The sequence below is a fragment of the Diachasma alloeum genome, unplaced genomic scaffold (assembly GCF_001412515.2).
Source record: "Diachasma alloeum isolate Michigan unplaced genomic scaffold, Dall2.0 Dall_scaffold_00539, whole genome shotgun sequence".
Taxonomy (NCBI): Eukaryota; Metazoa; Arthropoda; class Insecta; order Hymenoptera; family Braconidae; genus Diachasma; species Diachasma alloeum.
This window is the reverse complement of record NW_021680671.1, coordinates 400,333-413,367: the sequence shown is the minus strand read 5'-3', so window position 1 is coordinate 413,367 and position 13,035 is coordinate 400,333. Positions and strand designations below refer to the sequence as shown.

The 13,035-nt window shown below is 35.0% G+C and overlaps 1 protein-coding gene across 3 annotated transcripts in view; it reads right to left on the bottom strand.

The window, feature by feature from the left end:
- The window catches only part of LOC107042929 (tyrosine-protein phosphatase 10D), a 37,663-nt gene that overhangs the window by 4,989 nt on the left and 19,639 nt on the right, over positions 1 to 13,035 (bottom strand). For all 3 annotated transcript variants that reach the window (XR_001461196.1, XM_015264185.1, XM_015264186.1), the window contains exons 9-12: positions 6,321 to 6,524; positions 6,128 to 6,233; positions 1,419 to 1,645; positions 992 to 1,326 (exon numbers count right to left, since the gene is read on the bottom strand). Coding sequence is in view for 2 of the 3 variants with exons in the window: in XM_015264185.1 (XP_015119671.1) it covers positions 992 to 1,326; positions 1,419 to 1,645; positions 6,128 to 6,233; positions 6,321 to 6,524 (872 nt within the window). In the remaining variant the exon portion in view is untranslated. The remainder of the gene's footprint in view (positions 1 to 991; positions 1,327 to 1,418; positions 1,646 to 6,127; positions 6,234 to 6,320; positions 6,525 to 13,035) is intronic.

Below are 13,035 nucleotides of genomic sequence, written 5' to 3'. Positions count from 1 at the left end.
TATTTAAGTAATCATCAATTAAATATTCAAATTTTAAAATATTTTATCAATCAATAATTTAGGTAGGAAGATTCCCGATTACTCGGTCATTCGATAATCCTTTCTAAGTAGAATTATTTAATTAATGGAAAATTTACAGCTCCATATTATCAATATTATATTTAATTCATCATTAATCAGAAATTTAAATTATCAATATTATACTATTTTATAATTTTGATGAGTATATTTAAACCTTTATTAATGTAAGTCGCAAATCCTTTTAATATTGACGAATTTTAATATTGATGGCTATCCCTGGTTACAATCACTAAAATGTTAGTCATTTTTTTCAATTTGCGTTATAGTTTTATTTGAATTTTGAATGTTGTGAACTTCAATTCAAATTTTATATTGAATTAATTATTAATAATATTAATGAGAGTTTGAATTCTCAAATAATAGTAAAATTTAAATATCGCATTGACTTGAATTATCTGTCGTTTTAAAATTCAGAGCCGTAGTCGCCTGAATGTTAATAACTTTCATTGACGTATAGATCTGAAAAATGCAATTTAATCTAATATTCCAAAGATTAACTGCTTTGACAATAACAACATGCATAAAATAATATGAATTAACCATTGGAAATTTTGCAAAATTTCAGTTGAAATTTCAGGCGTAATTTTATAACATGGATTGGCTTGATTATACTGGCAAAGCCTTGAAAAAAATGAAGCTTTGAAATTTAAAATGAAGACATGGCTAGGAGTCGGATACCAGTTGGGAGAAAATCCGATGCATAACTGGAAGGTCCTGGGTTCAAATCCCGGTCTGGACTATCCATTTTTTCGGTAAAAAAAATTCTATTGAGTTATTTATATTGAGAGAACAATCCCGGTATCCCTCCTGCCTCATCCAAATCCCATCCAATCATTTCCCATGACGTCACAAAGTTGTGGCACGCTGAATAAATTCCCTTCTTTAATGTAAAAATACGTAGAGCTCTTACTTTTTGCAAGACTAGAGTCCTCTGAGTGTACGTCCTGTAATCGAACTCAGTGGTACACCTGATAGACATATTTTCGTACGTAAAAGTCTCCTTCATGGTAGGGAAGTACTGATGACACTTCTCCTTGTTCTTCTCCACGAGCTGCGTCAGCATGACGATGAGCTTAACGTCGTATTGATCGACCATCCTCCAGAAGTCGTAGGTCGTCTCCTCCTTGGGCCCCTGGCAGGCAATGTACTCCTCCTCCCCACTGCAGCCTTTTATGAACGACGCATTTATGTAGTCGCTGTTGGGATCAGTGTCGATTTGCTCTAATTTCACTCTGGAGAAATCATCTAGGGGAAAAATCCAACGAAATCGTTAAAGACAATTAGAGGGTATTAATGAAGCGTCAGGAGAGTGGAAAAACACAGATAAAATGTCTTACATGGTAGAATATCAGTGTAACGATTTTTCTTTCTATTCGCCTGGAGACATGCGGCGTTTGTCGGCATCTGAAGGTCGACGCTGAGGGTCTGGAGCAACTGGAACTCATTACTGAGCTTACCGGGGTTATCCGCGAGCTGTTGACAGTGAGTGATGAATTTTCGTCTCGTGAATGGCGCAGGGACCGGTGATCCTGGCATGTCCGAGTGGAGAAATCTCCTCAAGACCCTAAAATCCGAGAAATAATTCATTTCACCATTTTCATATTTGTGTCATTTTCTACCAATTATTCCGGAAATCTGGGAAGAGATATTCCAGGAGCCCACGACACGTTTCTTTTTCTACTCATCCAATACAAAATTCCACTTCCACTTTCTCATGTCAATCGTTATCATGTCAATTTTTAATCATTTTTTTGTTTTTTATCTCATGAAGGAATGCATCATTCATTTGACTTAAGACCCTGAAATTCGAGAAATTACTAATTTTACTATTTTCACAATTGTGTCATTTTCTCATTTTGTTCCTCAATGTTGTCATTTTCAATTATTTCAGAAATGTGGAAAGAGATATTCGAGGAGCCCACGACACATTTCTTTTCCACTCATCCAATATGAAATTCCACTTCCTCAAATTGTGATTATCACTCTTGTTATCATATCAATTTTTAATCTTTTTCTCGTTTTTTTCTCATGAACGAATGAATCATTCATTCGATTTAAGACCCTAAAATCCGAGAAATAATTAATTTCACAATTTTCCCAATTGTGTCGTTTTCAACCAATTATTTCGAAAATTTGGGAATAGATATTCGTGGAGTCCACGACACATTTCTTTTCTACTCATCCAATACGAATTCCGACTTCCTCCAATTGTGATTATCACTCCTCCTGTTATCATGTCAATTTTTAATCTTTTTTTTGTTTTTTTTCTCATGAACCAATGAATCATCATTTGGTTTAATTCCATAAAATCCGAGATAGTAATTAATTTCACCATTTTCACATTTGTGTAATTTTCTACCAATTATTTCGGCAATGTGGAAAGAGATATTTGAGAAGTCCACGGCACATTTCTTTTCTACTCATGTAATAAAAAAATCCACTTCCTCAAATTGGGATTATCACCCCTGTTATCATGGCGATTTTTAATCTTTTTCTTGTTTTTTTTTCTTCATGAACGAATGAATCATTCATTCGGTTTAAAACCCTAAAATCTGAGAAATAATTAATTTCACTATTTTCACATTTGTATCATTTTCTACCAATTATTTCGGAAAACTGGGAAAAGATATGCGAGGAGTCCGCGACACATTTCTTTTCAACTCATCCAATACGAAACTCAAATTGTGATTATCACTCCTTGTGATTACCACTTCCTCAAATTGTGATTATCACTCTTGTTATCATATCAATTTTTAATCTTTTTCTTGTGTTTTTTCTCATGAAAGAATGAATCATTCATTCGGTTTTAAACCCTAAAATCCGAGATAATAATTAATTTCACTATTTTCACATTTGTGTCATTTTCTACCAATTATTTCGGAAATCTGGGAAAAGATATTCGAGGAGTCCACGACACATTTCTTTTCAACTCATCCAATACGAAATTCCACTTCCTCAAATTGTAATTATCACCTCCTCCTGTTATCATGTCGATTTTTAATCTTTTTTTTTGGCTTCTTTCTCGTGAACGAATGAATCATTCATTTTCATATCACGGTTTATCAATTTTCTTGTGAGCTTGGGAAGAAATATTTTTCAGGTGGATAAAATATTTAGTTTCTACGCATCCAATATGAAATTCCACTTCCCCATATTACCAATCTTTTTATTTTTCGATTTTTTTAATCTTCATTTTTTGAAATCACCAATTTCTATATCACAGTGTATCAATTTTTTCGCGTATTGGGATGAAATAGTTTTCAAGCGCACGACACATTTTGCTTCTACGCATCAAATCCAAAATTCCACTAACGATTTTTCAATCATTTTTCCTCTTTCTTTCGTGTTTTTCCTCATGAACAGATGACAATCATCTTTCACTGCGTTCGTTACATCACATTTTATGAATTTCTCCGTGCATTGTACAGGGAATTATCTGATGAACTCACTGTACGATTCGTTTCTACGCTTCAAATAAGAAATTTCAGTGTTTGAGAATCTGATTTAGTTTTTCATATTTTTTGCTTTTTCTTGTGATAATCAATTTCCGATAGGTTCATTCAATCACATTTCAATAATTTCCCTGAAAATTTGAGAAGAAATACATATTCCATGGAACGTCTACACAATTCATTTCTACGCCTCAAATAGGAAATTCCAGTTGAATAATTAACATCTTTAGTTTCAATTCTTTTTCACAAATTTTTCCTTTTGAACAGATGAAAACAATTTTTCGTTTTGTTCATCACATCACATTTCCGTATTTCTTCACAAATTAGGGAAGAAATATTTCAAAAATTCACCACACAACTTGTTTTCGCGCATCGAAAACAAAACATGTTAAAATTCAAATTTTTCATGTTTCTTCTCATACTTCTGGGTAACTCTTCTTGTAAAAAATGAAAATTATCCTTCAATTCACCACTTGTTGATACGCACTTGTTAACGATGGCGAAAATGGATTCATTGCCGTACTGTTTCTTGGAGTTCATCGTACCCCGAGACTCTTCCAAAGCACCGGTATTAGAAAATGCCGAGTGTTGTCTGAATGACTGACTGCCAGGAAATGACGGAAATAAAAAAGAGGAAGAGGACGATGGAGAAGTTGAATCAGAAAGCGATACACCACCCGAGCATTCGCTGAATATAAGAAGTAACAGGGTCGTGCGCCACTCGTGTGTAGTTGCCGAAAATAGCACCGAAGGGTGTGTTAAAAATAAAAGACAGGATTTCTCTCAGCACACGATTATTGGCTTCTGATAGTAGACGAGACCGGGAAGAGACTGAGGGGATTCGCGGGTCTGCATTCGCACGTGATTTGGAACGCAGTGAGTCGACCTTGCCACCTTTCATCCAATGTGTATGTATGTGATATAGTCTTCCCAGTGAGTCACGTAAAAATATTGATTATTCTCCATAAAACGTACCACGTGGGTATGTAAACAAGTGTGACGAAGTTGTTGAGCTAATCGATTCGATTCCCTCATCTTTCAATGTTGTTTTGCCAATATCATTGCACGAAAATTGTTTACTGTGGTAGTAGTTGTCGGGGAAACACACGACTATTGGAGCGAAGATATTCTTAGAATTGAATTATTTATGCGAATCGATTAGACGTAGAAGGAGGAAAATCATGAAAAATTTATGATGAATGAATTTAGTGACTTGATCGACGCGAGGGTGGGTCTTTGGGAGCGCGGATGAAAACATTTAATAAAAAAAACCTAGCGCTATCTCTGAGAAATTCTAAAGAATTTCTATGGGAATTCTATAAGAATTCTCTTCAAATTTTATTAGAACTCTATTTCTCTCTGCTCCGATTCTGTAGGAGATTATACAACTTTACTGTGTCATTTTATTAAGAGATATTTGATAGCAAATGTCCATAGGTTTTTAGTTTTCTATAGAAAATTCTTGGGCGTAAGTTTTTTCGCTGTATTTTTATTTGTTTCTCATAATAAAATCTAAGGAAAAAAATTATAAAAATTGTATAGAAAAATTAACATTGAAAAATTAACATGAATCAACGGCTAACTCTCGCCATCTTAGAAATTGATCTCGATTTTTTCTACGATTGGGGGAGTAGAAAAACTATCAATTTTTTTCAGATTTTTTTTTCAACCCCTAAGTGCTCATAATACCGAATTTTCGAAAATAAAATGTTGAAAAACTTGAATTTTTTAAATTAGGTTACGTTTTATTTTTCTCATCTTTTTTTCAGTAACTCTTGTAATCAATACAAGTATTTTGAGCTGCCATACAAGTTGGGTTTCGTCCTGGATCTATTTTATTATCATTTTTTTTTTCTTGAAATTCCACGAATTTGGTGAAAATACCCCAAAAAGGCGTTGATTGACTTTGACTATAAACAGTATGAGTGAATTTAAAAGTATACTTATATGTTAGATATTTTTTTGATACATAATCGAAGTCGTGGGGCGTTTTGACCAAATTCGCAAAGTTTCGACAAGAAAAAATGGAAAATAAAATAGATCCAGGAGAAAACCCAACTTGTATAATGGCTCAAAATACTTGTTTTGATTACAAGAGTTACTGAAAAAAGGATGAGAAAAATAAAAGGTGACATAATTCTGAAAATTCAAGATTCAAGATCTTTTTTTTTGAAAATTCGGTATTATGAACATCTAGGGATTGAAAAAAATTACCCAAAATCTTCTTATAGATAGTAGAAAATGGAAAATTTTGAGCCATCATAAATTGAAATCGGCTATCTAAAAAATCTGAAAAAAATTAAGAGATAGTTTTTCTAGCCCCCACAGATGAATCGTAGGTATTCATTTGGCATGAAATATCTCATAGACATCTTTCTATAAACATATCTATTTAAAAAATCGCGAGTACGTTCCATAATCTTTAATAGAATTGGCGCAAAAACCAGTTACAGACTTTTCTAACAGAATTTTTATATAGTTGCATTAGAAATTCATTAGAATTTTCTAGTAAATGCGCAGATATTTCTAAATTAATGCATTTCATTTCAACTAAACTCCAGAATTACAGGAAATTTATAAAATAGAGTACTTACGCTTGAACAGAGCATTTCCGTACCAACAGCATCAACGTCGTCAGAATCCCAAGAAACAAAATTCCGAATATTATTCCAATGACTTCTGCCACTCTCATTTCAGCATCTGGTGGAAAGATATTCTGGTTTCAACATCAATATTCACATGCAAGAGGGATAAATTGGGAATTTATCGATGGGACAATGAACCCACTTGTTTTTACAGTGAATATAGTCGAGTCTTGATATCCGCCGTTGGTGAAGGCCCGCATCCTCACATCGTACCAGGTATCTGGTTCCAGGGGCCCATTGCAGTAGGATCTTTGTTGGCTATTTGACGAGAGCTTCGGGCAATTCTCGGTATCGTCTCCCAGGATGTATTTGACGGCTTTCAAGTTACCGTAGTCGACGATGTAGGCTGGAATAACGTTGGGCATAAGTATTACGTGACTGATAGTTGATTTTGGGAAAGATGTATACGAGGAAATCATAATTTACAAATGAATTATTACATAATAATAATCCGATAAAATTTTTAGTCTCCAATTCTCAATTTCTGTCATTTATGCTATTCATTTTATCAATAGACAAGAATAGAAATCGAATTTATGAGGACTCTGCTATTATTCGAAAAAATATATGAGGTATTCCATGCCAAATGAGTCAACGGTTAACCCTCACCCTCTTGAAAACTGATGGCGATTTTTTCTACGATTAGCAGGCTTGAAAAACTATCTCTCAAATTTTTCAGATTTTTTTGACAGCCCAGTTTGGAAATATGTTTTTTTTTCAAATTGTTCGGTTTTTTTACAATAACTCGAGTTCTACTCATCCGATTTCGATTTATTAGGGGGCAAAATTTTCCATTTTTCATCACCTATGACAAGGTTTTTTTCCAATTTTTTCCAATCTTCAGATGCTCGAAATAACGAATTTTCGAAAACAAGAGTTGAAAAACTAGAATTTTGTCAATTACGTCACGGTCGATTTATTAATTTTGTTTTCAGTAATTTTTATAATAAAGACGAAAATTTTGAGCCATCATACATGTTGGGTTCCATCCAGGATCTATTTTTTTTCAATTTTTTCTTTTTAAAATTGCGAAAATTTGGTGAAAACACCTTAAAACGACTTTAATTATGTATCGAAAAAATATATAATATATAGGTATATGTTTAAATTTACTTCATACTGTTTATAATCAAAGTCAACAAATGACATTTTGGGGTATTTTGACCGAATTCGCGGAATTTTGAGAATAACAAAATTGAAAATAAAATAGATCTAAGACGAAACCCAACATGTATGACGGCTCAAAATTTTTGTTTTGATTATAGGAATTACTAAAAAAAGGAATTAAAATAACCAACCGTGACGTAATTAGCCAAATTCAACTTTTTTTTGCGAAAATTCGTTATTTCGAGCATCTAGAGGTTGGAAAAAATTTGGACAAAAAAACATTCTTATAGGTGGTGAAAAACGGAAAATTTTGATCCCTAATAAATCAAAATCGGATGAGTAGAACTCGAGTTATTGTAAAAAAATGAACAATTTGAAAAAAACAAATATCTCCGAACTGGACTGTCAAAAAAATCTTAAAAAATTTAAGAGATAGTTTTTCAAGCCCCCCAATCGTAGAAAAAATCGCCATAAATTTTCAAGAGGGTGAGGTTCAACCGTTGACTCATTTGGCATGGAATACCTCATATCGATTTTAAAACTTTCCGGCGACATTGAAAAATTAATTTTGTTAGTTCTTGCCGCCCACTGTTTTTTGCATTTTTTGAATTTCTTCTCGCTGAAATATTGATATTTTTTTAATACTTGAAGAAAAAAGTGATTCGAAGTTCCCGCCGACGTAATAAAAGGAGAAAAAATCAATTTTCTAGCCGATTATCCCTTTATAATTCTTTTTTTATTTCCTTTTGCATAATAATAATTGAAATCCGACCATAGGAATGAGGAGTACCGATATCCCTTTATCATATGATTGGAAAATACATTTCCAAAATTTTCAAGAATACATGGAGAGATTTTTCTATTATCCGAATGAGATTTTGAATAACTTTTGTTTTGTGTTTTTTTACCACAAAAAGACATTTTTCATTGATCTTTAACATATGGGACATTCCATGTCAACTCAGCCACACCGGATTTTTTTTTGTCTGGGAATCATTGAGGAGGTGCATTTTGAACTACTACATATAGCCAGTGATCATGCAAAATTTCATTGCCCTGCCACTTTTTGTTTCTGAGATAATAATTACGAAACTTGAAATTAAAAAAAAATCATTACTTCTGAATGGAGCATCCGATTTTGATAAATAAAAAAAAAAAATTCGTTTAAAAATATTTCAGAGCCGTCAATAAGCTCCTAGACCGGTTTTTCGAGAATTTTTCGCGTTTTCATTTTTTTTTCACTCTAGGGCCGCTCGATATTCGATCGAAATATTTTTTTTATGATAGAGGATGACCTTATATGATATGAAAAAAATACGCCATAATGGAAGAGCGAAGCAATGCACCGGAAATTTTTTTTTTTAATTTTCGGGTTTTTCAGTTTTTAGGGGAGATCCATCGGTTTTTTTCAAAGAAATCAGTCTGTCAACTATTATTCTTTGTTCATATATGATGGCAAAAGAGTACGCCATCATGTAAGAGTGAAAGAATGCTCCGAAAGAAAATTTTCTTCGAAATTTTTACGTTTGTCTATTGTTTAGGAGAGTCGCATTATTGTTACTGAAAAAGGGGTTTGTCAATAGACATTTTCTGTTCTGCTGGATAGAATAGACTATTGATACGACTATAAATCTTTTCTCAACAACACACTGTGCTTTCCACTAACGAAAAAGTATGGGAAAAAAACAATTTTTATTCTTCTATAACGACAAAATTTTATATTTTCACATTTTTACATTTTTACAATATGGAGAAATTCTCCACTCTCTTCGACGAGAAGTTCTAACATGCACTGATGAATTATTTACATCGCGATTACTGTCTTCTGCGGGTTTTTCGTTTTGTTGTTGTTTGTTTTTGCTTTGGGAAAACCTCCTCGTTAGCCGAAGCCGAATATCGTTTAATTAACATTGGCTCTCCCGGTATCGGAATAAAACAATGGTGTTTTTGAATGGCTGGAATAGCTTTGGCACTATCAAATCTCTCGCTCAACTCAGTTTTGATATTCTCGTGTTCTGCCTTGGTGAAAAAAAACATCAATTCCTTCAAAATTCTCTTTTGACCATCGAAACAAAGCATCTGACGTGAAGATTGGTTCACCATGAACGATTGGCAAGCTCTTACGTCTCGCTTCTCTCTTAAAGACAGCTCCTACTCCCTCACAAGCTCCTTTACCGTGCGCAGTTGCATGAAAATGGGCTTCCGCATCTATGCCAAAATCAGTCTTGTGATGCAAGAGATTCGTGATCTGAAAACGATTCTTGTAATGTTGTGCAGCTCCATCGGTGACATGGATAATTTTTTCCACGCTTTCACAGTTGTCTTTCACATGCTGTATTAAAATCTTCTGTATCAAATAAACAGCGGCAATATCATGAGTCGTACTATCCGACAAAACGACTACACTCCGATGTTGGATTTCATTTTTTTCGCGATAGTAGTAAACAACGGGTTGAACTGTACACTGGTCATTATTGTAGTGGAAGGATTGAGCAGCATCTTGAGCCACAAAAGCGTAATTTTCCGAAAAATCACAATGCACTAGTACTTCTCCATTATCCAAATTCTCTTTTCGCGGTTTGACAAAAGCCCATTGTTCTTTAGCGATGAAGTGATGGGGCTTCAATACTATCAATCGTTCCATTAGAAGATCAATGAATTCATCCATCGGGAGGGTCTGTGTCTGCAAGGTACACCTGTCAGTACTTTGCCACACGCGTAATTCGACCATTTCCACGACAGAATCAGAGAGAAGTTTCTTCAGTTCACATGATAATGATTTCACTCCAGGACAATCGTTACATTCATCCAGATGACAGGCCGGGGTTGGATTTGTACATATCAATTATGCTACACAATCTTTGTAATCTCTGAGTAGACAGGGGGAATCTTGAGTTAGAGTCGCAATATTAATTGCCTCTAGCATCAATTTGCAATTTTGATGATACGTACAAACACATACCACGTGAGTGCCATTTGCTCCCGCCACTAGACATTGTTTAGGTCTCAGCTCGGCAAACTTACTGAAACCGACCTTAGCATCTTCATTCGCATGTTTGTACTTCCGATGAAGGACTTTTAGATTTTCGAGTATCATTCGCTTTTGCTCTACTTTCTTCTCTCCATTGATCTTGATGGATATTTTATCTTTCATTCCTGGCATGACGCGACTGTGCTCTAGGTAAAAATTGTGTACCTTCTCGACGGTTGTGCTGGGTAGTGAATGACCTGCTTTCGCAATTGGTGAAGCAAACACTCCTTTAATTTTTCTCAATTTTTTCGCTCTTGACGCCATGTATCTGGTAGTTACAAATTCAGAAGTAATTTTCCGCTCACTTCACGACTGTGGATGAACCGTCAAGATTTGCAGGCGCTCACGGTAGTTTTTCAGATCTTTGAATTTCTGCTTCAAACCATCCAACATTTCTTCTAATTCTATTTCTCTCGCAGATCGATACTGCTTAGATGAAGATGGATCAATGTCACTTTGGTCATCTTCCGAATCATAATCCATGGAAGAACTGTCGAATTCAGCTTCATCGTCTGGTTCGTCGTCGATTGATATGCCGGAATCATCAAGATGGAAAGATCGACCTGATCTCAGAGAACTGTTCATCACATCCAGACTTGGGTCACATGTTTCGGCTTGGAGCATTGATATATCGGGTGGAGTTTCCGAACGCTGAAGATGTGTAGCATTAAGTTTAACCGTGGGGACAGATGGAGGAATGACATAAGTTGGAGCTCTCGTTCGGCATTGACCACAGATTTTCGCAGATAATGGTAAAAAAGGAAATTTCTTGTGTGGTGTCAAGGAAATCGGTAGTAAATAATAACCGAGGTGTCCCTTCTCACCAGGAGCCCACATTGGATTTGCAGATCTATCACTCCGCGGCATTCTATGAAATCCGAAGATATCAATTCCGAGAAGAAAGATTATTTCTATATAATCAACATGAAAATTCCTTACTTCGTTGCAAGAATAGACTAAGATAGGAGCTCGGTAATCCATCCACAGAGAATCGTATGGTGATAAAAAATCAATCGAGAAATTGAGGTTTTTTTCTAGAATTAAAGCCTTGGAACCGACTGATGATGATAATAGTATATTTCAGCACGTGTGGGGCAATTTCGTCTTTAACGTGTGTGGGGTTTACAGCATGAGCCGAAGGCGAGTGATATAACCACACACGTTAAGGACGAAATTTCCCCACAAGTACTGAACAAAATTTTATGTCACGAAGCCTGAAACCTAGGAGACGCGAAGCGTCGAGTGTGTAATCCAGCCGGTTTCAGGCATGAGTGGCATAAATCAATTAATTGATTCCGTTTGTTGCTTCCTCTCATTTGTTTGATCATAATTTAGCAAACTTCCGATGATGATAATGTTCAATTCAATTATCTACCCTTCCAGTAAAAATTTCGACGAAAATTTTTTTTTTCGGCGCACGCTTTCTCCGTTACATGATGGTGTAGTCTTATGTCATCATATATGAAAGAAGAATAATGGTTGACAGACTCATTTCTTTAAAAAAAAACCGACGGATCTCCCCTAAAAACTAAAAAACCCAAAAATTTCAAAAAAAAATTTTTTTTTCCGGAGCATTGCTTCGCTCTTCCATTATGGTGTATTTTTTTCATATTATATAAGGACAGCCTCTATGATAAAAAAAATATTTCGATCGAATATTGAGCGGCCCTAGAGTGAAAAAAAAATGAAAACCCGAAAAATTCTCGAAAAACCGGTCTAGGAGCTTCTTGACGGCTCTGAAGTATTCTTTATCTTGAAGTACAAGAAAAAACAAAAATTTTCTTTTTTTATTTATCAAAATCGGATGCTCCATTCAGAAGTAATGATTTTTTGAAAATTTCAAGTTTCGTAATGATTATCTCAGAAACAAAAAGTGGCGGGGCAATGAAATTTTGCATGATCACTGTCTATATGTAGTAGTTCAAAATGCACCTACTCAATGATTTTTCCCAGACAAAAAAAAATCCGGTGTGGCTCAGTTGACATGGGATGTCCCATATGTCCTCTTCATTCAATGTTTCAACTTGCGAATTAAGGCAAAAATATATATAATAAGAATAAGAATGGATACAATTAAATTAATCTAATTAAGAAGATAGAAATGGAAAGAAAATAAATTAAAATAAAGTCAGTAGCGAAGTGGTCAAACGGTTTAAGTCAATTTAGTTTTTGGTTGAGTTTTCCAAAAATATTTCTGAATTTAAGGGAGACAGCGAAATTGTCATAACAACCTTTTTTGTAGAGCGAATTGAGTGCTACTAAAAAGATTGTGCGAAAAATTTTGCTATCTCCCTTAGATTTCGTGATATTCATTAAAAACTGGCCAATAACCAAAATCGACTTGAACCGTTTGACCACTTCGCTACTGAAATAGTATAAGTTAATCTAGCAACAGGCGCGATGCCCGATAGTTAATTAATTGGAAGGAATAGTATATTTCTAACCTAGGGAGGCGAAATAAAGGATCCTCAGCCGCCAGTGCAATTACCAGGCGAGCCGAAGGCGAGGTTGGTAAGCACGCGGCTGAGGGTCCTTTATTTTACTTCCCGTGGTTAGAACGCGATTTTCCATCTCGGCGTAGGCGCAAAGTCAGAGTTCCCTCCCGCAAAGCGGGAGGGAAATGTAACTTTGCGCCCGCCGGGACGGAAATATTTTTTCGCCCCGGCGAGCGCAAAGTATGCATTTTGCTCCCGCTTCACAGGTCTGCTTCCTTCTAAGG